The sequence below is a fragment of the Fusarium subglutinans genome, assembly GCF_013396075.1.
Source record: "Fusarium subglutinans strain NRRL 66333 chromosome Unknown NRRL66333_c0000285, whole genome shotgun sequence".
Classification (NCBI taxonomy): Eukaryota; Fungi; Ascomycota; class Sordariomycetes; order Hypocreales; family Nectriaceae; genus Fusarium; species Fusarium subglutinans.
In genome coordinates, this window is record NW_023502348.1 from 19,478 (window position 1) to 42,340 (window position 22,863).

General features: G+C 49.0%; 11 protein-coding genes across 11 annotated transcripts; 9 read left to right on the forward strand and 2 right to left on the reverse strand.

The window, feature by feature from the left end:
* Positions 1 to 699: 699 nt before the first annotated feature.
* FSUBG_12720 (uncharacterized protein) lies at positions 700 to 2,049 on the forward strand (the record flags this gene model as incomplete). Its single annotated transcript, XM_036677537.1, has 1 exon — positions 700 to 2,049. The coding sequence occupies one exon, from the start codon at positions 700 to 702 to the stop codon at positions 2,047 to 2,049; it is 1,350 nt and encodes a 449-aa protein (XP_036531802.1).
* An 892-nt stretch (positions 2,050 to 2,941) lies between these two features.
* On the forward strand, positions 2,942 to 5,251 carry FSUBG_12721 (uncharacterized protein; the record flags this gene model as incomplete). Its single annotated transcript, XM_036677538.1, has 1 exon — positions 2,942 to 5,251. One exon carries the CDS (start codon positions 2,942 to 2,944, stop codon positions 5,249 to 5,251), a length of 2,310 nt encoding a protein of 769 aa, XP_036531803.1.
* Positions 5,252 to 5,440: 189 nt separating this feature from the next.
* Positions 5,441 to 6,412, reverse strand: FSUBG_12722 (dienelactone hydrolase family; the record flags this gene model as incomplete). The annotated part of the gene is made up of 2 exons (XM_036677539.1): positions 5,441 to 5,784; positions 6,175 to 6,412. 2 exons carry the CDS (start codon positions 6,410 to 6,412, stop codon positions 5,441 to 5,443), a joined length of 582 nt encoding a protein of 193 aa, XP_036531804.1.
* Positions 6,413 to 6,945: 533 nt separating this feature from the next.
* Positions 6,946 to 7,356, forward strand: FSUBG_12723 (Zn2 Cys6 DNA-binding protein; the record flags this gene model as incomplete). Its single annotated transcript, XM_036677540.1, has 1 exon — positions 6,946 to 7,356. The coding sequence occupies one exon, from the start codon at positions 6,946 to 6,948 to the stop codon at positions 7,354 to 7,356; it is 411 nt and encodes a 136-aa protein (XP_036531805.1).
* A 78-nt stretch (positions 7,357 to 7,434) lies between these two features.
* FSUBG_12724 (Zn2 Cys6 DNA-binding protein) lies at positions 7,435 to 9,267 on the forward strand (the record flags this gene model as incomplete). Its single annotated transcript, XM_036677541.1, has 4 exons — positions 7,435 to 8,715; positions 8,901 to 9,074; positions 9,129 to 9,198; positions 9,257 to 9,267. The coding sequence occupies 4 exons, from the start codon at positions 7,435 to 7,437 to the stop codon at positions 9,265 to 9,267; spliced, it is 1,536 nt and encodes a 511-aa protein (XP_036531806.1).
* A 417-nt stretch (positions 9,268 to 9,684) lies between these two features.
* Positions 9,685 to 11,142, reverse strand: FSUBG_12725 (cellulose hydrolase; the record flags this gene model as incomplete). Its single annotated transcript, XM_036677542.1, has 1 exon — positions 9,685 to 11,142. The coding sequence occupies one exon, from the start codon at positions 11,140 to 11,142 to the stop codon at positions 9,685 to 9,687; it is 1,458 nt and encodes a 485-aa protein (XP_036531807.1).
* A 1,102-nt stretch (positions 11,143 to 12,244) lies between these two features.
* Positions 12,245 to 13,858, forward strand: FSUBG_12726 (major facilitator superfamily transporter; the record flags this gene model as incomplete). Its single annotated transcript, XM_036677543.1, has 1 exon — positions 12,245 to 13,858. One exon carries the CDS (start codon positions 12,245 to 12,247, stop codon positions 13,856 to 13,858), a length of 1,614 nt encoding a protein of 537 aa, XP_036531808.1.
* A 955-nt stretch (positions 13,859 to 14,813) lies between these two features.
* Positions 14,814 to 17,318, forward strand: FSUBG_12727 (alpha-glucuronidase precursor; the record flags this gene model as incomplete). The annotated part of the gene is made up of 1 exon (XM_036677544.1): positions 14,814 to 17,318. The coding sequence occupies one exon, from the start codon at positions 14,814 to 14,816 to the stop codon at positions 17,316 to 17,318; it is 2,505 nt and encodes an 834-aa protein (XP_036531809.1).
* Positions 17,319 to 17,920: 602 nt separating this feature from the next.
* On the forward strand, positions 17,921 to 19,202 carry FSUBG_12728 (lysophospholipase L1; the record flags this gene model as incomplete). Its single annotated transcript, XM_036677545.1, has 2 exons — positions 17,921 to 18,004; positions 18,051 to 19,202. 2 exons carry the CDS (start codon positions 17,921 to 17,923, stop codon positions 19,200 to 19,202), a joined length of 1,236 nt encoding a protein of 411 aa, XP_036531810.1.
* A 779-nt stretch (positions 19,203 to 19,981) lies between these two features.
* FSUBG_12729 (permease) lies at positions 19,982 to 21,484 on the forward strand (the record flags this gene model as incomplete). The annotated part of the gene is made up of 1 exon (XM_036677546.1): positions 19,982 to 21,484. One exon carries the CDS (start codon positions 19,982 to 19,984, stop codon positions 21,482 to 21,484), a length of 1,503 nt encoding a protein of 500 aa, XP_036531811.1.
* A 764-nt stretch (positions 21,485 to 22,248) lies between these two features.
* FSUBG_12730 (uncharacterized protein) lies at positions 22,249 to 22,485 on the forward strand (the record flags this gene model as incomplete). The annotated part of the gene is made up of 1 exon (XM_036677548.1): positions 22,249 to 22,485. One exon carries the CDS (start codon positions 22,249 to 22,251, stop codon positions 22,483 to 22,485), a length of 237 nt encoding a protein of 78 aa, XP_036531812.1.
* Positions 22,486 to 22,863: the final 378 nt, after the last annotated feature.

Below are 22,863 nucleotides of genomic sequence, written 5' to 3' on the forward strand. Positions count from 1 at the left end.
TATGACTGAAGCGCATATTCAGATTATCTGAGGGACGTCGTATTCTGTCCAGTTATGGCTAATGGCTAATATGAGCAGTTGTGGCGGTAATAGGACAACTTACAACAAAACAAGGCGACCCCAAGCAAAGAAGTCCTACTCTTCTACTTCTGATTGTGCGTACACTAGTACACCTCTTTAGCAAGTGCAGGCTGGTATGCACAAAGCTCAAATGATCGGGGTATTGGTTGTGTTTTAGTAAGAAACCGCTTCCTGCAGTTTGTTGCGTTCCTGAGTTCACCTCTGTTGTGAAGTTAGCGGATCAATGGCTTACTGTGTATCTGCGAATTGGGCCTACCTTGCTGCCCCATATACAATTACGTTAAAGTACTGGATTTTTTCTACGGGCAAGTAATTGATTTACACAAGCTTGATAACCTGTTTTAATCTGGAGTTCACAGATAGAATCCAAGCAAGAAAAGTCACAGACCTGTCGTATCGGCTTATCATGAGTCCTTGATGAATGGAGAAACTCTTGTACTAAACGAGGCATCTTGGATAACGGTGGATCGAAGACGCTAAACCACTTTCACCATTTCGCGACGTTACCCCTCCAACAATGCTACCCCACCATGATGACCAAATGAGTTAGGTCTACTCGGAAATGTTTTGACCATCAACAATACATCATCGTCTTCATTCAGCGTGCGCAATTAAGAAATGACCAGCCTCAGGGTCCAAAACACTCGCACTCCCAGATACGGTCGTGTATGGTCGTGGCTCAATTCAATTGAAGAAGGTTCCTTTCCCACCGAAGAGTCAGAACATCAACGCAAGCGACGTAAAATAATAAACACCGAATCAGACAGCGACAGTCAATCTTATCGCATCCCGACGCCTCCAGGATCATCTCAAGATAGCTGCTTCGACAACGAGTTAAATACACAGAGTATTAATTCAATGCCAAGGAAGCGCAGAAGGTCGACCCACGATCAAGGTCTTATTCACTCTGACGAAGATGGCGCTGTTGAGGATACCCCCAGGGCATCATCAAGAAGCCTGAAGCAGGGAGCTCCGGCTCTGGACCGCGAGTCTTCGACGTCGTATGCTTCATCTGGAGTCTCTGGCACATCATCACCGACCAAACAACTGCGCTATGCTGCGGCGCAAAAGACGGGTTTCGACGACTTCAAATTCGATGACTTTATGGATCAGTTACCGCCTTCGCTCCAAGATTTACATCAGCAGCTTCTTACCATCGGTTACGGATTTGCGCTTGTTCCCCAAACGTTGAAACCTGAGCTTCAGGGTCTGCGTAACATACCGGAATTCGCTTTTTACGATCCCGATAAGCATACAAGCAATTGGCGAATTCCTTCCCCTTCGTTCATCCGCCAGGTTTTGCAGAGCGCCACCAAATGTGAATTTGGCCGTCACAGTGAAGCTTCTTGGAACATGGAAGTTCATCGGTGCGTTCTCGACTTTGCTTTCCGAGAGGCAAACGACGCTTCCGTCGGTGATTACAGATACTGCACCACTGCGCACATCATACCTGAGTACAAACCCTTCGGCACATCGTCCAAATGCATTGACTTCTGCATTTGCATCGAGACTCCAAAGGACAGTCTTGAACGCCAGAAGATTGACGATGCTATCAAGACGCGGCCTGGCCTGTCAATCAACCATACAGACTGGGGCGACCTCTGCAAGAACCCTGTCGCCCTCTCGATCGAGACTAAGCGCCAGGTCAGCTGGGAGAAGGCGCTTCTTCAGATCGGTACCTGGCATGCTGCGCAATGGCGGTCCCTCCGAGGGAACATCGAGGCGATTGAGTTTCTGGCTGGGATCATTGTGCAAGATCATGACTGGTTTTTCGTGGCGTCGACACTGCAGGACGGAAAGTCGAAGACGTATCATCGGTTGCCGCTTGGGAGCACGTATAATGCATTTGACTTGTACAAATTGCTCATTTCGTTGCAAAGTTTGGGTGCGTGGATCAAGGAGAAGTACTGGCCTGCTTTTCGGAAGGATATGCTTAACATCAAAGATCTTGAGCAACGAGATGATTGAACGATGACTGCATTTAAGACTATACCCGGCGTTCATGGCTAAAAGGAAGCGATGTCAATAAATTGGATTAGTAGTGAACCCTTTATTTACTATCGATATCCATATCAAGAAATCATGCCTATCGATGAATAACTTGGTCTAATTGTTTCCCATAAGGCAGCTTGATGTTGCCTCGTAGAGACGTCCAGAGCTGGGAACGACTCCACATGGTTTCTCTTTTGGCTACTGAATCGGCGAATCCGCCTATTGCAAGTTCATCGCTAATAAGCACGATAATGGAATCCCCGAGTTGGGCGCTGATGGCCGTAAACTAGAGCAATGGTATTCTTACGCTACAATACTGCCATCACGTCAGATCATCACCTGCATCAAGGGGAATGATGCAGGAACGGAATTCTCTTGCTATTTATCACGCATGGAAGGCATGAGCTAAACTATAGACATGGGATGGCTCAGATCAGAGAAGAGACTTTTACGAGTTACAGCTGAGAATGCTTGGGGGCTGAGCGTTTATCGGGCGCCACTTTAAGCTACGTCCACTAACGCGATCAGAGATCACAAGTGGAGCTGATTTCCAAGCTTGATTGGTGTCTCGTTCTGGCTGTTGACCAATGCGGCTAGTGATCGATGGTCCAGACCTGTTTCTGCATGGGTACAAGTCACTGAGGCTGTCAATAGTTGGCAATAGCGACAGCTAGCCATCCCAAATGCTGTTGAAAGAAATGGCTATTGACCGCCAAGAGTTGGATAGCCTGAAAAAATGAGTCTGGTGAGTCAGTAAGCATTTCCCAACTTCAGGGGTTATGTATAGATAGTTAAATCGCCGTTTAATTCTCTTCTAGACGTTTGCATGCCCTCACGGTTTCTTTGGACCTGATAGTTTTCTTTCACGATGCTGTCCAAGATTGCTCTAGTGACCTTGGGCCTAATTGGTTTTGCTGCTGCTGGTCCCTGCAAGCCTAGCAGCCGAGCCACGGTGAGCAGCCATTCTGCAACCTCATCGGCTGCGACAATCGATGTTTCCGAGACTTCGACGGATAGCCATACAAACCTCAACAGTCTCACCATCACGTCATCTACTGAGACCACCGAAGTTCCCAGTTTGACTCTTCCCCAGTCATCAACAACCACTCAAGAGGAAAACATAATCATCACCAACGCGATTTTAGGAGGCTCCTTCGCCAGTCGCGATCCCAATAGCCCAAGTGGCCTCACCAACTTCGGCGCCTCAGGTAATGCCGAGTTCCACCAAGGCGGATGCTACCGTGTTGATGGTAGCCTCGACGATGGCTGCGCAGCTTTGAGTGCTAATGGGGACGTCACCAAGCGAAGCTTCTTTGGCTCTTTTGCTAGCATCTTCCAGACTGTACGGTCGGTCCCGAGAAAGAAGTACACTATCCAATTCTTTTATCTCATTAGGTCAGCTGGAAGCCAAGGCTGTGTTGCAAGCGCGGCATTTGGTAATTCAGAGTTCTATTCTCAACCTGCTTCTAGTTCAGGACCATCGTGGGCCAGGGTACTGAGGCAGGTTGAGGCACTTTCTGACTTACCAACCTTTGCTATCTCACTGACATGCTCTGGCGGTGGTACTTCTTCGATCTTGGTCGACTCCATCTTCATCTCGGACCAGGTTACCCCAGATACGATTGACAATTTCAAGCTTGACTTAGGTGGGAGCCCTCCGATGGATCCTGTCGAGACTACGACGGCGATCAGGGCTCAAGAGTCCCCTACCCTCACAACAGGTCAAAGCGGATCTACCGGCACCGAAGGCTCGGAAAGGACGAGCGCAGCGACACCCATCTCAACAGCGTCTCTAGAGGTCACTTCGTCGGTTGCCACTGAGGCAAAGTCCACTAGTTCTGATCCCGACACATCCAGTGCTGCGTCAGAGAGCAGGGAGATTACAACAACATCTTCGACTGAGATTACCCCGGGAAGAAACACCGATTCTACCGTCGTCAGTGCATCCTCGACCTCGCTAGCTGCTGAGGAGACCAGCAGGGGTGAGACAACTAGCTCGGCATCAGAGAAAATTGGCTCGATATCTCAATCTGCCACTACAGAAGAGCCTTCTCATACCACAGGCTCTGCCTGCAAGCAAACATGTCAGATCATCAACGACTATTACGCACATCTGGATGACTTCGGATGCGATCTCAATGGTGTTTTCACGAATAGTGATGCTATTTATACTCTTCCTGGTGAAGAAGTTGGTGCGACTCAAACTCACTTGTACAGCAGCAACGAGGAGTGTGCCGAAGTTTGCAAGACTCTTCCTGGATGCTTGTCAGCTGGATTCCAGAGACTCTCTGGCAAGTGTTTCTTCTCCAATACTCTGGTCACCCGAGAGGAAATACGGGACGGAAGAGACAGCCAAATGGTCCATTGGTTCGGTATGGAGTGCTTCGTTTGCGGCTGCAGTTCAGGCGACACATCGACAACGGCGATTCCTACGACAACCCTAGTTCCTGAACCAACCAGCTTCACCACAACCACTAAAGCTACTCAGCCAACAGGTGTTTGCCACAACAACCGCGGCCAAGAGTGCGAGATCAACCTATCAAGCGTCGAAAACAACCCTTATGTCTGCATTGGCGGAGGCGTCTTTTTAGGAGAGTCCTGGACAGTCCCTCGCTCAATGTATCCTATGCAGGAGAACGGAGAGCAGTGCGCAGCCATCTGCGACACTCTGGAGAACTGTGAATCCTCTGGCTACTTTAGTATGGAGAACCACTGTCTCTTTACAACAACGAAGATAAAAACATCCGACTTTGCGGATCCCGATCCAAACTACGACGATCCTGGGCTAGACCCCAAGAACAGTGTTTGGAGCCATAGATCCTGTTATACGTGTCCGACTTGCGTCCTCAGCGACGCACCTCTTCCCAAGAGCCCCACGTGCAACTACAAACCTGGTGACTCTTGCACGCGTGTAAGTGCGGATGGTGTTCTGTGCAATTACTCGGGAATGTTGCCTGGAACTTTTGGCGCTCTTGGCAGTTATCCTGACCAGAGTTCATCAGGAAAATGTGCTGCTATATGCCGGAAGATGACCAGGTGTATGGGCTCTGGGTACAGGGATGGTAGGTGCATGTTTACAAGCACGACTCTGGCGGCAGGTGATTTCCTGGATAGGCATAATTACGATCTTGTCTGGGACGATCCGTCTTGCTTTGAATGCCCCGGCTGTTCAACATAGAGATAATAAACTGTGTTATTATTGAGGGATAATCCCGGCACAAAAAATAGTCCCTTTTCAATTCTATTATGTTACAAACTTATTATAAGCTTTGGTAAATCAGGTCCCCATTCTGGATATTGTAATCCAGGATCCGCATGAATGGCTGTGATTTTCGTAAATAAGCTAAGTTCTTAAGTAAACCATAGGCTACACTACAACACTGAATTGCTTCTTGAACCAGGCAATTGCCTGTTCTTCAGCTTCCTCTGCCTGTCGCGTCTCTTTTGAGTCAGGCTCTGCCCTGCTTGCGCGAATTGAGAACCCATGCTTTGCTCGAGGGTAGATAACCACGCTTGTATCAACATCCTTGCCCTCCAAGATTGATTGGGCTTGTCGCACTTGCTTCATTCCCATTACGGGATCATCGTCGCCAATTGCGATAGAGAGAGGTCGTGCGACATTGCCAATATCTGGTATGGCATCAACACTACTTGGATGGGCAGTGAAAACTGCATCAGCTAAGGCGTGGCCACTAGCCAATTTAGTTTCCGCTGTGTCGTGGGTAAGTTTGATAGCGTGGAGCCCTCCCCAGCAGAACCCCGCGATTCCCACCGAAAGAGCTGCGTCTTTATGCTGGTGGACTTCTTTCAAGAACCCAGTCACCCTTGGCCAACAAACACTGAAGCGGTTTCTAATCAGAAAAGGCACAAAGTCCAGCATAGTAGCAAGGAGATAGTACCTAATTGTCGGTCAGTCGAGTGATGCAAACTCCCTCAGCTTTAGGGTAGGAGGGAAGGAAGCTCACGGTTTAGACAACCAAGATCCAGTCTCATCCCAGAGGTGTGCCATATTGATCATGGTCCTGACTGGTGCAGCACTGTCTACGACAGACCTCGTTAGTTGTTTTGATCTGCTATATATAGAGTAGACGCCACGCTTACCATCCATAAAATCGGGTAGGTAAACCAAATAGTCAGCGGCTGAAGCATAATGATCCGCCAGAATCTGATTGTTAACAAAGCCAACACCGAACGCGTCAGGAATTATGACAATAATAGCTTTCGCGCTCTTGCCGGCGGGGGGTTCTGCAATGTAAGTCCGAAGGCCATGAACGGTATTCCAACGACCAGTAGGAGCGCCTGGATTGACATGGCCGGAAAAGCACTGAGGGCACGACATGATGTCTCTATTTGTGAGGGATGCGTGGCAGGTGGAGCTCTGAAGATGGATCAATAATGAGCAGTGTTCGATCGAACACCTATCGGAGCGACTTGATACTTATATTGCTACTGATGTAGCTGGGTTGACTGCGTCTCGACCAGAGAATCGTCTCCATGCGCTGTAAGAATGGGAATCCCAAAGGGTTTAGCCTAAGCGCAGTCGATTGAGCTAAGCAACGAATGACGATCACGTCTGTAACAGCCAATGGCATGGCTGATCGGCGTCAAGCACAACGCTTATCTCGGCCTAGTGATTTGTCCGGCTTGGAGGGTGCGATTCCCATTGGCTCTCGTCACGGCGCAGCAATACGAGCTATTTGCGACACGCTTACTGCATGACAGTATGTAGCAGCTTATGCTTCTTAGAAACTCGACTCTCAACAGAATGAAGGTCAACATGACGTCTTGCATTGGTAGATAAGCATACCCAACTGGGAACAGCAGGCTTCTCAAGCTTCCTGCATCGCGGACCTAGATCAGCAATGAGATATCATGGCGCAGAGGGAGCAGCAACAAGCAGCGGTCTCAGACGGGACGCGCAGTCGCAAGGGATGTCTCACCTGCAGAATCCGCAAGAAGAAGTGCGACGAGGAGCTACTAGCATGCAGTGCTTGCCGGTCAAGAGACCTTGCATGCTACGGTTTCAACGTGCCGCCACCGTCTTGGATCCGTAACAAGACCTCATGGAAAGATGTCCTGGAGTCCAATGAAGCGAGAGCTCTACGGACTGTCGCGGAGCTACGGTACAAAGTCTCGAGGAAGCTGGATTCTAGAGATACTACTTGTGGTGTGACGGGACTCTTGCCGACCGACTCAGGGAGCAACAGCAACCAGTACGGGCCTCACGACTTCCCAAGTGCCTATGAGGCTTTATTGGGCACATTTCATCGCGACATCTTCTGAACACCATCCATTATTCAGTTAACAAATGGGATCAACATCTGGCAGCGACAACCCGATACCATCTGGTGGGATAGCAGGATGCAAAGTCTACAGCCCGGACCTGAAAGCTCTTCGCGAGAAGAAACGCGATTGCTCATGCTGTTCCTTGATGTCATACATCCAATCACGCATACATTCTGCAAGCTGGAAAGCAACACTGAGCGTAATTGGATGCTTAATCGAATCATCAGCCGTGACGACTTATTTAGCTCAGCTCTCAGTGTCAGCGCCTGCTTCGAGCACTCGTTGACTCAACGGGCTAGTGTGAATGAGATTGGACTATGTCCAAAATTGAGCAGGCTGCAGAGCCGGTCTATTGCGATACTTCGGGGAGAGGTCGATCGTTTTTCTCTCATGGACCCGTTACCAGTGGAAGTTTTTGTTTGGGCTGGGTTCCACCTTGTTGATGTCATCGCCAATTTGGAGACGCTCGAGATCTTCAGTATGCTCCAGGGTCAATGGGAGGTCCATCACCAGGCTGCAAGGAAGGTCTTGAATCATATTGAGACTTCTGTTCCACTCGAGAGTCGCACTTCAGTATCAGTGATAGCAGACGTATTGTCCAGCTTGCCTGAAGGTGATGTACGACGACGATCGCTGCAACTTTCCATCTTTAACTTTATTTGGATTGATGTTCTGGCTACGTCTACTTTTGGTGCGGCGTCATACTGCCCTTGCGCCTTCGACTACCTGCCTCTTCTAGATTCTGGTACAATCAGGTCTCAGGACTTTATGGGTTGTCAGAGCCAAGTTTTTGCAATTATCTCCAGAATTGCAAGACTTGAGCAATTACAGCTGATGCAGCAAGGTGAAATCCACCAGGAGTTTACAGGACCGGAATTACAACGACAATACTGCGAACTTGAACAACAACTTGACCATGTCTGCCAGACTCTTCAAGAAGACATCGAGGGCCTGGCAAGTGTGCCTCCAGGTCTAGACCTCGATGCTGCAGTGATCAGTCTCATCTGGGCTTTTGGTGCCAGAGTCTTGCTGCAAGTGGCAATTGCTCCAATTATGTTCGAGCAAAGTAGTATGGGCCAGACCTTTGTTAATCTTTGCCTGGAGAAGCTTGAGACTCTCCCTACACGTCTTGTGATGCGGACGGCCTGGCCGTACACTATCAGTGGCTGTATGGCCATGATCGAGTCACAACATCACCGGTTTCGTCAAATCCTCCATCAGGTGCTGCAAGAAGCACAGGCCCCTGGAATAACATGGAAAGGACTTATTGTCATGGAGGAGTGTTGGAGACTTCGAAGAATGCACCCTGGTCAATTTTTCGGGTGGAGAGAAGCTATGGAGAGTCTTGGTGCCAGGGTAATTTTGACGTAACAGTGCATCAGGTTGTACGGTGACAGATAGAACAGAGATTGTAGATAGGTGCCGGAAAATGCTTCTGCTCAAACCATTGAACCCTACGCATATTGCGATGTTGGGAGCTTCGTGGCATGTTCTAGGCCCCAATTTGTTACCCAAATTTCCATATAACCAGAGCTCCCCAGGTAATGCCACCGACTATACCTGCTCGCGTCAAACGCTCGGCACCGTTCCCCGTTTCTTGGGACATGTCGGACGCAATCACGGCCGACGCTGATGCCAAGGCAACAGAATCAGAACTTCCTTTCACCGCATCGCAAATCTGTTGGCGCACGTCCCAGAGGCCTGATACAGTTACCGTCAGATGACGCCTCACACATCTGTTGTTGACTCACTTTTGAATATTTTGATAGTGCACTCGTTCCCGAGACATTGTTCGAAATGGTCGGCAAACGCATCGCTATGCGAGCACATGCATTCTAGGTCAGTGCCGGCGCATCCAATCTCCTTCCCGGATGTCCAGATACACTTTATACCGCAGTCTGGGACTGAAGAGAGATCAGAAGCAAGGACAAAAGGGTCGGTGGCGGTAGTTGCGCTAGTAGTGTCTGCGGTAGTAGAAGAAGCCGCTAAGACGAGCCGAAAGGCCGCAAGAATAAGGAGATTACGGGAGGTCATTGGGATTCTGACATATGGTAGAAGGCCGAGGATACGGGAGACAGCATATTATTCCAGGAGTTTCGGGAAGTAGAATATTGGATAAGCAATTTATCGGTGTCAAAGACAGAATCGTCTTGCTGTGAGCTATTTACAGGGCTCGGCTTTCGGCACACCGAGCATGACGTTGCGCAACTAAGCCGAAATAAGTAGTCCAACCAGATTGCTGGGAAATTTTCATCAACAGACTAGACATGGTCAAATTGATTAAAAGAGTCCTTATAGTCATCTTCTTTAAGTAATACATCCTAACTATGAACTTGTAACAAAGCTAACGAGAGATCGAGGAGGAATTGTAGTCTGAAAAGAACCCTTTCCAGTAGCCTTCAAGTCCCCCAAAGCAGTCAAATCATTAGAATTATCTGTTAGAAATGGCTTCAAGCTATGAGGAGTTCGGCCCGTGCCAGAAACAACGAGTTGAACATTGCGAGGAACCGTGTCATTGTTAAGCACCTGCGTCGCGACAGTACCGTCCGTGTTGAGAAATGAACTGACTGTGATCAAAGGAACAGAGCTCGTGGCTTCGATGCGACGAGCACCAGGGCGAGCAAATCGACTGAATGATGCAAAAGCCCAGAACCTCTTGGACGGAATGACCTTGTCGCCGATCATGTTGATAAGAGCGCTGTTGGTAGTCGAGTTCTCGGCTCCGATCCAATAAAGAAACCCGCTGACGTTGGCATCGACAAGAGCTGTCTGGATACGGCCAGCCCAGGTCATGCCTTCACCCTGGCCGCTGTTGTTGTAGAATGTGTAGGGCGTGAACTGGCCTGTGAGATCAGCCCACTCGGTGAGCCATGTCTTCTTTGTTGTTGAAAGTGGATGGTTCGGTGGTGAAACGTATCCGTGGCCAGTAACGATGCTGAGGTAGTTGATCGCAGGATCAGGTCCAGCAGTCAAGCCAGCCATCATGTCCTCTTGCAGGTCCCAACCCTCGCCATCACAACAAGCGATAGTGAGATCATGAATACCTCGCTTTTGGATCGTCTTGCCCAGCACACGTATGAAGTCAGCAGCTTGTGTGCCGTTGGATAGCATGCCAGCGTAGGAAGCGGCGAACTGAGGCTCGTTAAGGAACCCCAGGTTGGTGACCTTGACGCCTGACCTACGGTAGAACTCAACCCACTGCAACAAATAGTCTGCATAGGCCTGCTTCCAGTCGCCAGAAGGGCAGGTAGCGCCTGTTACTCCGCAGAGATAGCCTCCATTATTTTCATCATGGTTTGTTTTCATGTACCCTGGGGCGGACCAAGCATCGCCATAGAGGAACTTCAACCCTCTCTTGGATGCTTCTTTAGCGACGGTGAGCTGACCACTGTCATAACCGTCCCAGACGTAGTGTGGCTTTGCCCCAGGTGAGCCTGGTGTAAAGGGCTCGATTGAGTTCATGAAGTTCTTGTCAGAACTGTTGCTTGAGCCAATGCCATTACGCAGGATGGAAAAGCCTGCACCGATATCCTTACTGAACAGCAAGTCCAGTACATGCTGAGTCCCTTTTTGAGATAGACCGTCTTTTCCAAGAATGTCTTCGGCCCGCTGGAATGCTTGCGAAGCGCCAAATCCGTCAAGCTCTTGGTGTTTGACGTGACCATTCACAGAAATCAAGACTTCAGAGTCCGAGTTTGAGTCCGTGGGTAAGGCCGCCACGAAGGCTGGAGCTATGTAGCCCAGGAGGTTCAAGGCGGCAAGGCCAAAAGCTATCGGACCCATGGCTGTTCAAGATGGGCTGAAATGGTATGGAGAAAGATATGTAAGAATCAGCTCTGTTTGGCTTCGGAGAGGAGCCTGCCATGAACTGGGTTGCTTCTCTGCCAATCAGCAAGAATAATCATTCCGCTACACTTCTTATAGATAATCAGAATGCTGAGCTGTCTTTACCTCGGCGTACATACCTTGCCTGATCGACCCCTGGACATTAACATCATCCAAGGCGTCTGGCATCGGCATGCTCACCGGACCATTTGATGCAGCGTCATCATCCCATTAACTACAATATTACTTAGATAGTCCTCAATAGGCTATATAGGTGGTCTTGTCATTAGCCGTTAGAGCCCTACATTATCTGTTAGTTAGGTGAACAGGAACAGCAAGCATAATGGTTGTAGGTACTCTTGATGAGTTTAACCAGAGTTCTGGTTAAATTCGAGCTCGCCTTTCGTCTATCTAATACCCCGCACAATAGTCAACCTCCCCGGACCAGAATCAAAGTCAATCTCCATTGATTGCGACTGTGGGGGAACATTTTCGTCTTTAGTATGTGCTTCTTCAGTGCCGAGTTTGCCGGCCCTTGACAAGCTCCACCCCCGCAAATGTCTCCACTTTCCCCCGGACCTGGCTTGGATGCGTTAACTCTTGCGCCGATAACTACCGACTCTCCTATCAAATAACCGCTCATCATGTCCATAAGTGTCTCCTTGTTGGTTTTGCCATGTGTTCTTTTAACTATGATACGAATAATAGGCTAAATCGAATCAAACCAGCCCTTCGGGCGCCTTTAATCCCTGCATGCTCAGAGTCAGTCTACGGTGCCGTCTTTGCCGAAGAGCGAGTAGTCCACTTCCCCATGAGCCATATCTAAAATAACCCTGAATCTACTTCTGCTACCACCTTAGAGTGGAGCCAGCTGAATCCCTGAGCATCATTGTATATGAAGAAGACGAAGATCCTACCTCATTTATCTGGATCGTTGCTAATAGCTTTTGTGTGTCTATCAATTTGACAGTATCTAGTAGTGCATTTCTTAACCTCACCATTCCCATCCTGCGCCTACTTCAAATCAACTCTTCAAGCATACTGAAACAATAGAAACAGTATGGCAGAAAAGCGCGCCGATACCATCGAAACGGCGCCACCAGATGGCCATCATGGCTGGACAGGCGACACCTCTGCTGAGGCTCGCGCTGCTACAGAGGCAGAACATTCCCTCAGCATCCGCCAGGCCATCCAGAAATACCCTAAGGCCTGTTTCTGGTCCTGCGTTGTGTCGCTTGTAATCATTATGGATGGTTACGACACAGCCCTGCTTGGATCACTTTTCGCCTTTCCCAACTTCCAACAGCGTTTCGGCATCCCCAACCCTGCGAAGCCAGGTACCTACCAGCTCGAGCCCAAGTGGCAGACAGCTCTTGGCTTGGCCAGTTCCCTGGGAGGCATTGTTGGTATTTTCTTCAACACGTGGATGACGGAGAGGATCGGACACAAAAAGACTCTTCTGATCTCTTTATTCTGGCTGACTGGAACCATCTTCATCTCCTTCTTTGCCCCGTCAGTCGAGGTTCTGTTCGTTGGTCAACTACTTTGTGGACTGGGATGGGGTGTCTTCACGACAATGGGACCTGCGTATGCCTCTGAAGTTGCGCCGGTTGTCCTTCGTGCGTACCTTGAAACATATGTTGTCCTATGCTGGGGCATTGGTCAGCTCCTTTCTTACGCTGTCCTGGACTCACTTGTTGGCAACACGAGTATATGGGCCTGGAGAATTCCATTTGCCGTGCAGTGGGTATGGCCTGTCATTATCGCACCTCTGATGTTCTTTTGCCCCGAGTCTCCTTGGTGGCTGGTCCGCAGTGGAAGATTGGAAGAAGCCAAGAAATCCCTGAAGAGGCTTACATCGATGTCAGACCAAGAGCTTCAGAACCAGCTGTCTCTCATGGTGGAAACCACGGAGCTGGAGCGCAGCATCACAGAGGGAGCTTCGTATCTCGACTGCGTCAGGGGCTCCAACCTCTGGCGCACGGAAATCGCTTGTGTTGCCTGGGCTAGCCAAGTCCTGGTTGGCTTCGGTGTCTCCTCTTATGCCACTTACTTTTTCGAACAAGCCGGCATGTCGACCAAGGATGCTTACAAGTTGACTGTTGGCCAAGGTGGTCTACACTTTGTCACCGTCCTTCTGTCTGTTTTCATCATCGCGCGACATGGACGGCGATCGATTTACATCTGGGGCTGCCTCCTTATGTCCGCTGCTATGTTTGTAATTGGCTTCGTAGCTATCCCGCGCCAAAGCAGTGCCACAGGAGGCGTCTCTGCAGCCTTCTATTACGTCTGGTACTCTACGTACGAAATGACCATTGGTCCAATCGCCTACATCATCGTCGCCGAGGTCTCCTCTACACGCCTGCGCTCCAAGACAATTGGTCTGGCTCGTAATGCCTACAACGTCATCAATATTGCTGCCACATGCGTTGTTCCTCATATACTTAACCCCACTGCTGCAAACTGGAAGGGCAAGTCTGCCTTTCTGGCTGCGGGCTTTTGTATCCTCTGCGCCGTTTGGGCTTGGTTCCGTCTTCCTGAGCTGAAAGGCCGCACGTACGAGGAGCTTGATATCCTGTTCACAAAAGATCTATCTGCGCGAGAGTTTAAGGGCTACGAATTCGATAATGATATCGATGTTGATGAGAAGCTGGGTGTTGAGCATAAAGAATGAATTCACGTCTTGAGAGGTTAAGGGGTTTGAAGCTTTAGGAAGTAAGCTTGTTAGCCACTGTAATCTATTTAGTTTTAGATAGGAAGGTATAGTTCAGTTACAAATATAGCAATCCATTCTTTCAGTTTTATATTAGTTCCTCATTTTGAGACTAGCTCTGCCTTGTATAATGCCTTGCACTCCAATGGCCATACCTTTGGCCAGTCTTCACTGCCCTCAGGTGCAGATTAATAAGTTTGAGATTCTATCTTTGTCTGGAAGAGACAACTGTTTCCTTATGGTTAACTCAAAGGGCATGCTAAAAATGAGTCACACTTCAGGCTCAGTATACATTGTCAGCTGAACCTTTAACGCGAAGGCATTCCTCTTAGAACTTGGGTACTCAACGTGGTTGTTTCTCGGCCACGGGCTGTATCTCATGGAGAGAATGCCGATCTGCAGGGTAACCCTGGCTAAAACCACGATCTGCGCAAGACCTCGTTGGAACTAGTGCGGGGTTGGGGCAATGCAACCGGCAACCTCAACTCCCCTCTTTCATCTAGCACATTTACCCGGGCCTAGTACAGAAATCGGCTACGAAATGCCGAGCGAGACTGCGTGGGGGACTAAAGTGTCACTCATATTCTGTACTTTTACCCGCTTTAGCGTAAGAATCGGCTGCCAGATGCCGCGCGAGACCCGCTCAATCTGGCCGCTCAGCTAATGAGGTGCATGTGTTGCTATTGGACCCTGATCTCAGCCTGACATACGATATTCTCCATTATCATGGTTTGCGTTCACATGTGCTCCAAGCATGACATCTCAATTGCCCAAAGTTATCCGCCGAAATCGCTCCTTGCAATCAATCCGTGGCTGGTTATACTCTTAAGAGCTGGAATCCCTCGACCTCCTTCATGGATCACGATTTCATCAGAGAAGTCTGCATCTAGTAACAAACATCCCCAAAGCCTTGAGAATGCTTCACCCAGAGACTGGAATTGACGCTTGGCTGCGCTACGCCCCTCTATCCGAGGGCTTGCGCAGCCTTCATAAGCCAGTTTCCAGCATCATTGCTCTGAGTACCAACCCATCAAGTCCAGTCTTTGTCGCGGGAGAGGAGCTTCAATGTGGCCTCGAACGTATCCTCAGACAAAGCGTACAAGTTGAATCTCGCCTTGACGCTGACTCTGGACGTTCAATTATAGTCGGCACTTTGTCAACACTGCAGGCGAATGGAGGCGATCGCCTCCTTCAGTCGGTACCTGCTCTTGATGAAGATGGGTTTTGGCTTGACATAAATGTTGACGGAAGCAACGGCATTCACATTGTCGGCCAAAATGAGCGTGGAGCTATTTATGGAGCATTCGAATACCTCTCTCTCCTTGCACAGGGGAAACTGGCCAAGACCAATGTCCAACTGGCATACAATCCCGGAGCGCCTATCAGATACGTCAATGAATGGGACAACCTTGACGGCAGCATAGAAAGAGGCTACGGAGGGAAGTCCATATTTTTCCGTGACGGCGAGGTCTTGAAGGACTTGTCTCGCGTTCGCCAATATGCTCGATTATTGGCCTCAATCCGCATCAATGGCTGCATTGTGAACAACGTCAACTCGAGCCACAATCTTCTCAACGAAACTAACCTCGATGGGCTGGGTCGAATCGCCGATATAATGCGTCCCTACGGAGTACGTATTGGCGTTTCACTTTTCTTCGATACTCCTCGAGGCCTCGCGGGTCTGCCAACATCAGATCCCCTTGATCCTGATGTCATCAAGTTCTGGGAGGATATAACGGCCAAACTGTACAAGCGTGTCCCAGATATGCTTGGATATACCATCAAGGCCAACTCAGAAGGTCAACCGGGTCCTCTGACATATAGTCGCACACTTGCACAGGGAGCCAACATGTTCGCCCGTGCCTTGAAACCTCACGGTGATGGCATCGTTATGTATCGAGCTTTTGTTTACAACCATCACCTGGATGAGTCCGATCTCAAGAATGACAGAGCCAACGCCGCGGTTGAGTATTTCGCTCACCTTGATGGCGAGTTCGAAGATAATGTCATCATCCAGATCAAATTTGGTCCAATAGACTTCCAGATTCGTGAGCCCCCCTCGACTCTGTTCGCCAATCTCCGGAAGACTCCCGTCATCTGTGAGTTCATGGTGTGTCAAGAGTATCTGGGTCAGCAGTCACATTACGTGTACATGGCCCCAGAATGGGAGACGATTCTCGGCTTCGACATGCGTATTGACGACAAGCCTTCGCTTGTAAGAGATATCGCCTCTGGCAAGGTCCATGGTTTGAACAAGGGCGGTTATGCTGCAGTGACCAACATTGGGGATGACCCTACATGGCTGGGACACCATCTGTCTATGTCAAACCTGTATGCATACGGTCGATTGTGCTGGGACGCGGCTATTCCAGCGCAGAATATCCTGCTGGATTGGATTCGCCTGACATTTACTGCGGAGAATCAGAAGGTGATAGACACCATCCGCGAGATTGGAATGGAATCATGGCCTACATATGAAGCCTACAGCGGTAATCTCGGGATCCAAACCCTGTGCGACATCCTCTACACGCACTACGGCCCTAGCCCGGGTTCACAAGATGGAAACGGCTGGGGCCAATGGACTCGTGCCGATAGCAAGGCACTCGGCATGGACCGCACAGCAGCCACTGGGACGGGTTATGCAGCTCAATATCCACCTCAGGTCGCTGCTCAGTTTGAGAGTATCGAGACAACGCCAGATGATCTACTTTTGTGGTTTCATCACGTTCCGTATACGCACAAGCTTAAGTCTGGTAAAACCGTAATCCAGCACATATACGATGCCCACTACGAAGGCTCCGCAAATGCTCAGACATTTGTGACGAGGTGGGCAGCTCTGAAGGGCCTGATAGACGAAACTCGGTTTGAGCACGTTACCTTCAAGCTTGCGTATCAAGCAGGCCACTCACTCGTCTGGCGTGACTCGGTGAACAACTTTTATCTGGCCAAGTGCGGCATCCCGGATGACAAGAACCGCGTCGGGAACTATCCGTGGCGTATAGAAGCCGAAAGCATGCAGCTAAATGGCTACACCATTGTTGGCGTGACGCCTCCAGAAGCAGCGTCTGGTGGTCGTGCCATCGTAGCATCATCGTTGGAAAAGGCTGTTGCAACCACGACACTAACGTTCCCCTCAAGAAGGTATGACATTGCTGTCAACTATTTTGATCACACTGGTGGGCATGCACGGTATGAGGTTCTTCTAGATGGAAAGGCTGTCGGAGAGTGGACAAGTGACCTTGACACACGGCTCGGCCATGACTTTTCAGAGTATCTAGACGGACATTCAGCCACGAGAGTTTACTTCCGTGGTGTTGACGTCCGAGAGGGTTCCGAGCTGACAGTGATCGGTCACGCAGATGGAAAAGACATGGCATCACTTGATTATATCTCGGTTTTACCGGAAGGCGTGGTGGATTGAACAGCCAGTGCCAGTAAGGCTAAAGGGTTCTATTGCGAACATTCAAACGTATCCTCAGGTACGGTACTGGGAAGCTTCGCCGCATAGACTCAGCTTAGGAAGTATTCAGTCTTATTATCCAAGACTAGACGCGATTGATTACATTCAGTGTTCGATTATGGGCGTCATGAAAAATGGAGGTAATTGATGAGGTAGTACTTCACATGCATGAAGGTCAAATCTTAATGTAGGATAGGATATCAAAATAAACCTGGGAAAAGGTATCCTAGACTCAACAGAGATATCCTGAATTTATGCAAAGTTACCTAAGTCTCTTAATCATGTAGGATCAAGGTCATAGGCTTCCAAGACTGAAGCTCTGACGTGTGATCTCTCCACTTGTATGGCACCTTTGCATTTAACCGGCATTAAGGTTCTTCACTTGAGGGGTTTTCTGCATTAGCTAAAATGAAACCTTCAGCACCGTGGCCAAGTAGCGTGCCCTTTTGTCACCCCCGTTCTTCGCAATCAAAATCTCACTCACCGGCGACCTAACCCTCCCAAGAAAGCGACAGGTATATGCACGACTCTTGAAACAGAGAAATTCCAGTCATTACTCCGAGATGAAATCTCTGTTCAAGTGGGTGACAGTCTGGGCACCAACACCTCAGCCTACTGAGGAGGCAGATATGCCATCCTGTCTATTTGTAAGCCAGGCCAAACTACTCTTCGTTCACCCTAATACTTGGCCAGACGCAGCATGAGGTTGCTTTTCAGAATACCACCATCCGACAGACTTTGAGGGTGACAGCAGGCGGGGACTATATCCGGATTCGCCTGACGAACCTGTTTGGGCTGGAGATATTGCACATCTCAAGCGTTGTGATTGCTGTTCCTCGGCCGCATGACTCACTCAATCCCGGTGGTTCTCCCTCTATCATTAAGGGCACAGCACAGCAGGTTTTGTTTGATGGCGAACAACCGACCTCAGTGCCTGGCGGCTCCCACGTGGTATCAGACTCTCTCAAATTTCCAGCCAAGGCGGGACAAGTCCTGTCAATTACCATCTTTCTCCAGAAAGGCCATCATTCTCAACAAATAACCTCCCATCCTGGAAGTCGCACAGACTCCTGGCTTTGTCATGGCGACCAGTCGATGGCATCTGAACTCTCCGGCCCTGACTTGCAGTCGTCGACACATTGGTATTTCCTCTCTGGAGTCGAAATATGTCTAGATGCTGCTCATCATGGAACCCTGGTTCTTTTGGGCGATAGCATAACCGACGGACGCTGTAGCACGGATAATGCAAATAACCGCTGGCCTGACCTTTTATTTGAACGCATGCAGCGGCATCCATACGCGCAGAATATTGCAATCATTAACCAGGCCGTGGGCGGTGGAAAGGTTCTACAAGATGGAAAAGGACCAAGTCTTTTGAGTCGCCTGGATCGCGACGCTATTGCTCAGCCAGGTCGACGTTACATCCTAGTTTTCCATGGAGTAAACGACCTTGGAACGGCGGGTTCTGACATAGTATCCTTGCAGGAGGTCACAAGGGCTCTCAAAAAGGCTTATCGCCAGATTGTCTCGCGCTGCCATGCGCACGATTTGCATGTCTTGGGTGCCACTATTGGGCCGATGGGTGGTAACGAACCTTATGGAACCTGCGAACTGCGTGAAAGAGCGCGCCAGGATGTGAACGATTGGATCAGGACGTCTGGCGTATTTGACGCAGTGGTAGACTTTGACTATGTCCTGCGATCTACTAAAGATGTTGGTCGATTGAAGGAAGAGTACGACTCTGGAGACCACTTGCACCCAAACGTTGCAGCGTTCCAAGCGATGGCAGCTGCCTTTCCATTGGACGTATTTAAGCCATTCGACCCATTTGAGACTTCTCGCTAAGAGCTTATATCATCAGAGAGACCTTAGGACAGTTTGGCCCATATCTTTAAAGACTGTAGGAGCTCTTCCTCCACTTAAAGGATGATCTTCTGGCCCCACATGAATCCCAAGTCCGTTGGCCGCTCCTTGCTTCTCTAGTTAGTGGCATGCACATCCAACAGTTTTCGAAACCGCTAAAATCTTGATCTTGGTGTCCAGCTGCTCGAGATTGCCATTGTCAAGGGAGGTATCTCGGCATATGATGCTTGAGGCTCCCGAGTTTGTGATGCTATTACCCACACTACGTAGCCGCTTTCAGGCTGTAAGTGAGCGAATATCCGCATCACATGTAGCATTGATCTATACTAATTGGCTGGCCAAAAGTCTTGGACTGGCATAAGAAGCTGGCGTAGTCTCAATCTGGCTAAACAGAATATACCAGCATATAAAAGATGGTCTATACTTATTCTTTTTACCGAATGGCGACTAGTTTTAATATGAAAACTGGACTTCTCACAACTAAAAGAAACTTCAGTATCTCGCGATAACCAAGCCGTGATATCCATGTTGTGGATATCACAAGTCACATGGCTGGCGTAAGAACTGTAATAGGCCAACTCGGAAGTCGGAAGTCGATGACAATACTAGCGCTTCTGGTGATTTACCCGATTGGGACGACAAACGGGAAATCGGCAAATATCTTGTCTTACATGAGAAGGGATCTACCAGGTATAAGGTCAACATTTTCGCGTTCAAAATCTGTTCAATTTCTGTAATTCCCTGCACCATAATTTCTCATCATGTCTGACACTCAACCGGATGAGATAAGGAGCACAAATGATGCTCAGCATGAAAGCAAGACCGCCAATCCTTCCATCAGCGTTGAAGGCATGACGCAAGATGTCGTACACCGTCGCCAAAGAATATCAGACCTCTTTACAATTCTTTGTGCAGGAGCAGCACTCATCTCAGATGGCTATCAGAATAACTTGATGACTATGTCGAATGTGCTGTTCAAGAAGGAATATCATGAGCAGTACACTTCGTCTGTCAGTACTCGGGTATCCAACGCTCTCCTCGTTGGTGAGATTCTCGGTCAGATTGCCATTGGCCTCACGTGCGACTACCTTGGACGAAAGACAGCCATTGTGCTGACCACAATGTGCATTGTTGTCGGCGGTATCCTAGCCACAGTGGCACACGGCACGACTATCGATGGAATGTTTTGGATGCTGACAGTTGCTCGAGGTGTCGTTGGTTTTGGAACTGGTGGCGAATATCCTGCGAGTAGCACATCTGCTTCTGAGTCTGCCAATGAGCGAGCACTGGACAAACGAGGACCGATATTCATCCTTGTTACAAATTTGCCGCTATCTTTTGGAGGTCCGCTTGCAGTGTCTATTTTCATGATTGTTCTTTCAGCCGCTGGAACTGACAATCTCTCGACTGTGTGGCGTGTCTGTTTTGGAATCGGGATCTTGCTACCCCTCACTGTCTTCTATTTTCGTATACGCATGCTCAACTCAAAGCTCTACCGTCAAGGTGCCATTAAACGAAGGGTTCCTTATGTCCTCGTTCTTCGCTACTATTGGAAAACCCTGATAGGCACTTGTGGTGCTTGGTTCCTCTACGACTTTGTCACATTTCCAAATGGGGTCTTCTCGGGCACCATACTTGCCTCGGTCGTACCTGAGGGCGGCAACACACTCCTACACACGGCAGAATGGCAGCTACTCCTCGGTTGCATTGCCCTGCCTGGGGTATTCATTGGTGCATGGATGTGCGACAGAGTTGGCAGGAAAAACACCATGATGATAGGGTTCGCGGGGTACTTGGTGTTTGGTCTGATCATCGGCTGTGCATATGACCAAATTACCAAGATTGTCCCCTTGTTTGTGATATTCTACGGTCTGATGCAATCTTCTGGGAATCTCGGTCCTGGAGACATGCTTGGTCTGCTCTCATCCGAGAGCTACGCCACGAGTGTTCGCGGAACGTGTTACGGCATCAGTGCAGCGCTGGGCAAAACTGGAGCAGCTGTAGGAACGCAGGTTTTTAAGCCGATTCAGCTGAATCTAGGGAAGCGTTGGACATTTATCATTGCTGCAATTTGCGGAGTGACGGGAATTTTGGTTACGTATTTCTTTGTCCCGAATGTCACGGGAGAGGACTTGAGCAAAAATGATGAGAGGTTCCGTACGTACCTTGTGCATCATGGGTGGAATGGGGAGATTGGGGAAGGGGACTTGAAATCTTCTGCTGATGGCATCAGTTCAGTTATGGAGGGGAAAACAAATCCTTGATTATCACAGGTAGCCAATAATATGACTACTCACAAGAGGCAAGCACCGCAGCATTCAAACTGCAGGTTCAAAATCCAATCCCAAAGCTTATCTATAGCGTTGATCAACTCTTTTCGGCCACCAAACTGTCTGCCTTGAGGATCGTTAAAAATTCATTTGCGCCGCCAGTCAACAAATGACTTTGCTCGTACCCTGGACCTCCAAATCGCCCAAGTTTTCTCTCTTTCCGACCCGAACAACGTACTGAAAGCGCTAGTCCAAATATATATAGATACCCAAGAAAAAGTGGATGATCATTGCAGTGCGGAATACGGTGCAAACTGATAAATTCGGCGACTTGACTCCACACACCCTAGTGCACACCATGCACTTGCACAGTGCACGGGACAAGTGTTTATCATACGTTATTTTAGAGTCTAGAGATGCAGGATGGAGGACTTATCACAGCCCAGACTGATAGTGTCATCAAGGGTCATTCTCTAAATGGATTAGTGTGCAGAATCTAGCCCCCGTCCAACAGCGCTTGTATTGCCGTTTCAAGCTTCCCAGCTCTCTTGGGAAACAGTGTAAATTGCTTTACTGTCGGTACCAGGCACATTCCCCTACCTAGGTCCGATTCCATTTGTAACGTTTTGAAGCAAAGTCATCATTAGCATCTCGTCGCATCGCTGTCAACACGGATCCCACGCCTCTTTTGGTCTGTTGCGAACTGATTCATCTCACAACGCCACCTCACAAGCCAAATCAAACCAACCGGATTCAACATGGCCCTGGACGGAGTCAAACTCCATATGGTTTTCGCCGGCCGTGGCGCCAGCTTCATTCTAGAAGTAACAGACGGCATGGGTAACCGCAAGGTAGTACTTATCGACGGAGGTCCTGCTGGACACAGGCATGGTACAACTGGAGCGCCATACTCTCGCTATCTTATGGCGGCGATTCGTAGAGTTTGGGGTAACCTTGGACGTGTTGAGGGCTTGATATCAGGAGCTAGGGCTTAACGTTAAGTTCTTTCCACTGCAAGTTAACAACTTTCAACATCTCGGGATATAGTGCCAACGGTCGGGAGGATTCTAATCATTATGGAGTTGCTTTTCTTTATTTTCTCCCTATCTAGCTATTTTCTATAGCTGTTGCTGGCCTTGACTTATGCTATTTACAACGGGGCACTGTAACCGCGGCATTGTGAAATAGTGTATAGCTCTGGCCTAGTAAGCGCTGGAAAAACAGTAACTGTTAGGCTATGGCTATATTAACGAGAAGCTAAAGCGGGCATGCCAAGCGCCGTGGAAGGATATTGTAAGGAACTAGAAAAGCAATCTGTCAGTAAATAATAAGCGCAAATCAATATAGTAATTAGCAAGGTAAGTCTAAATAGA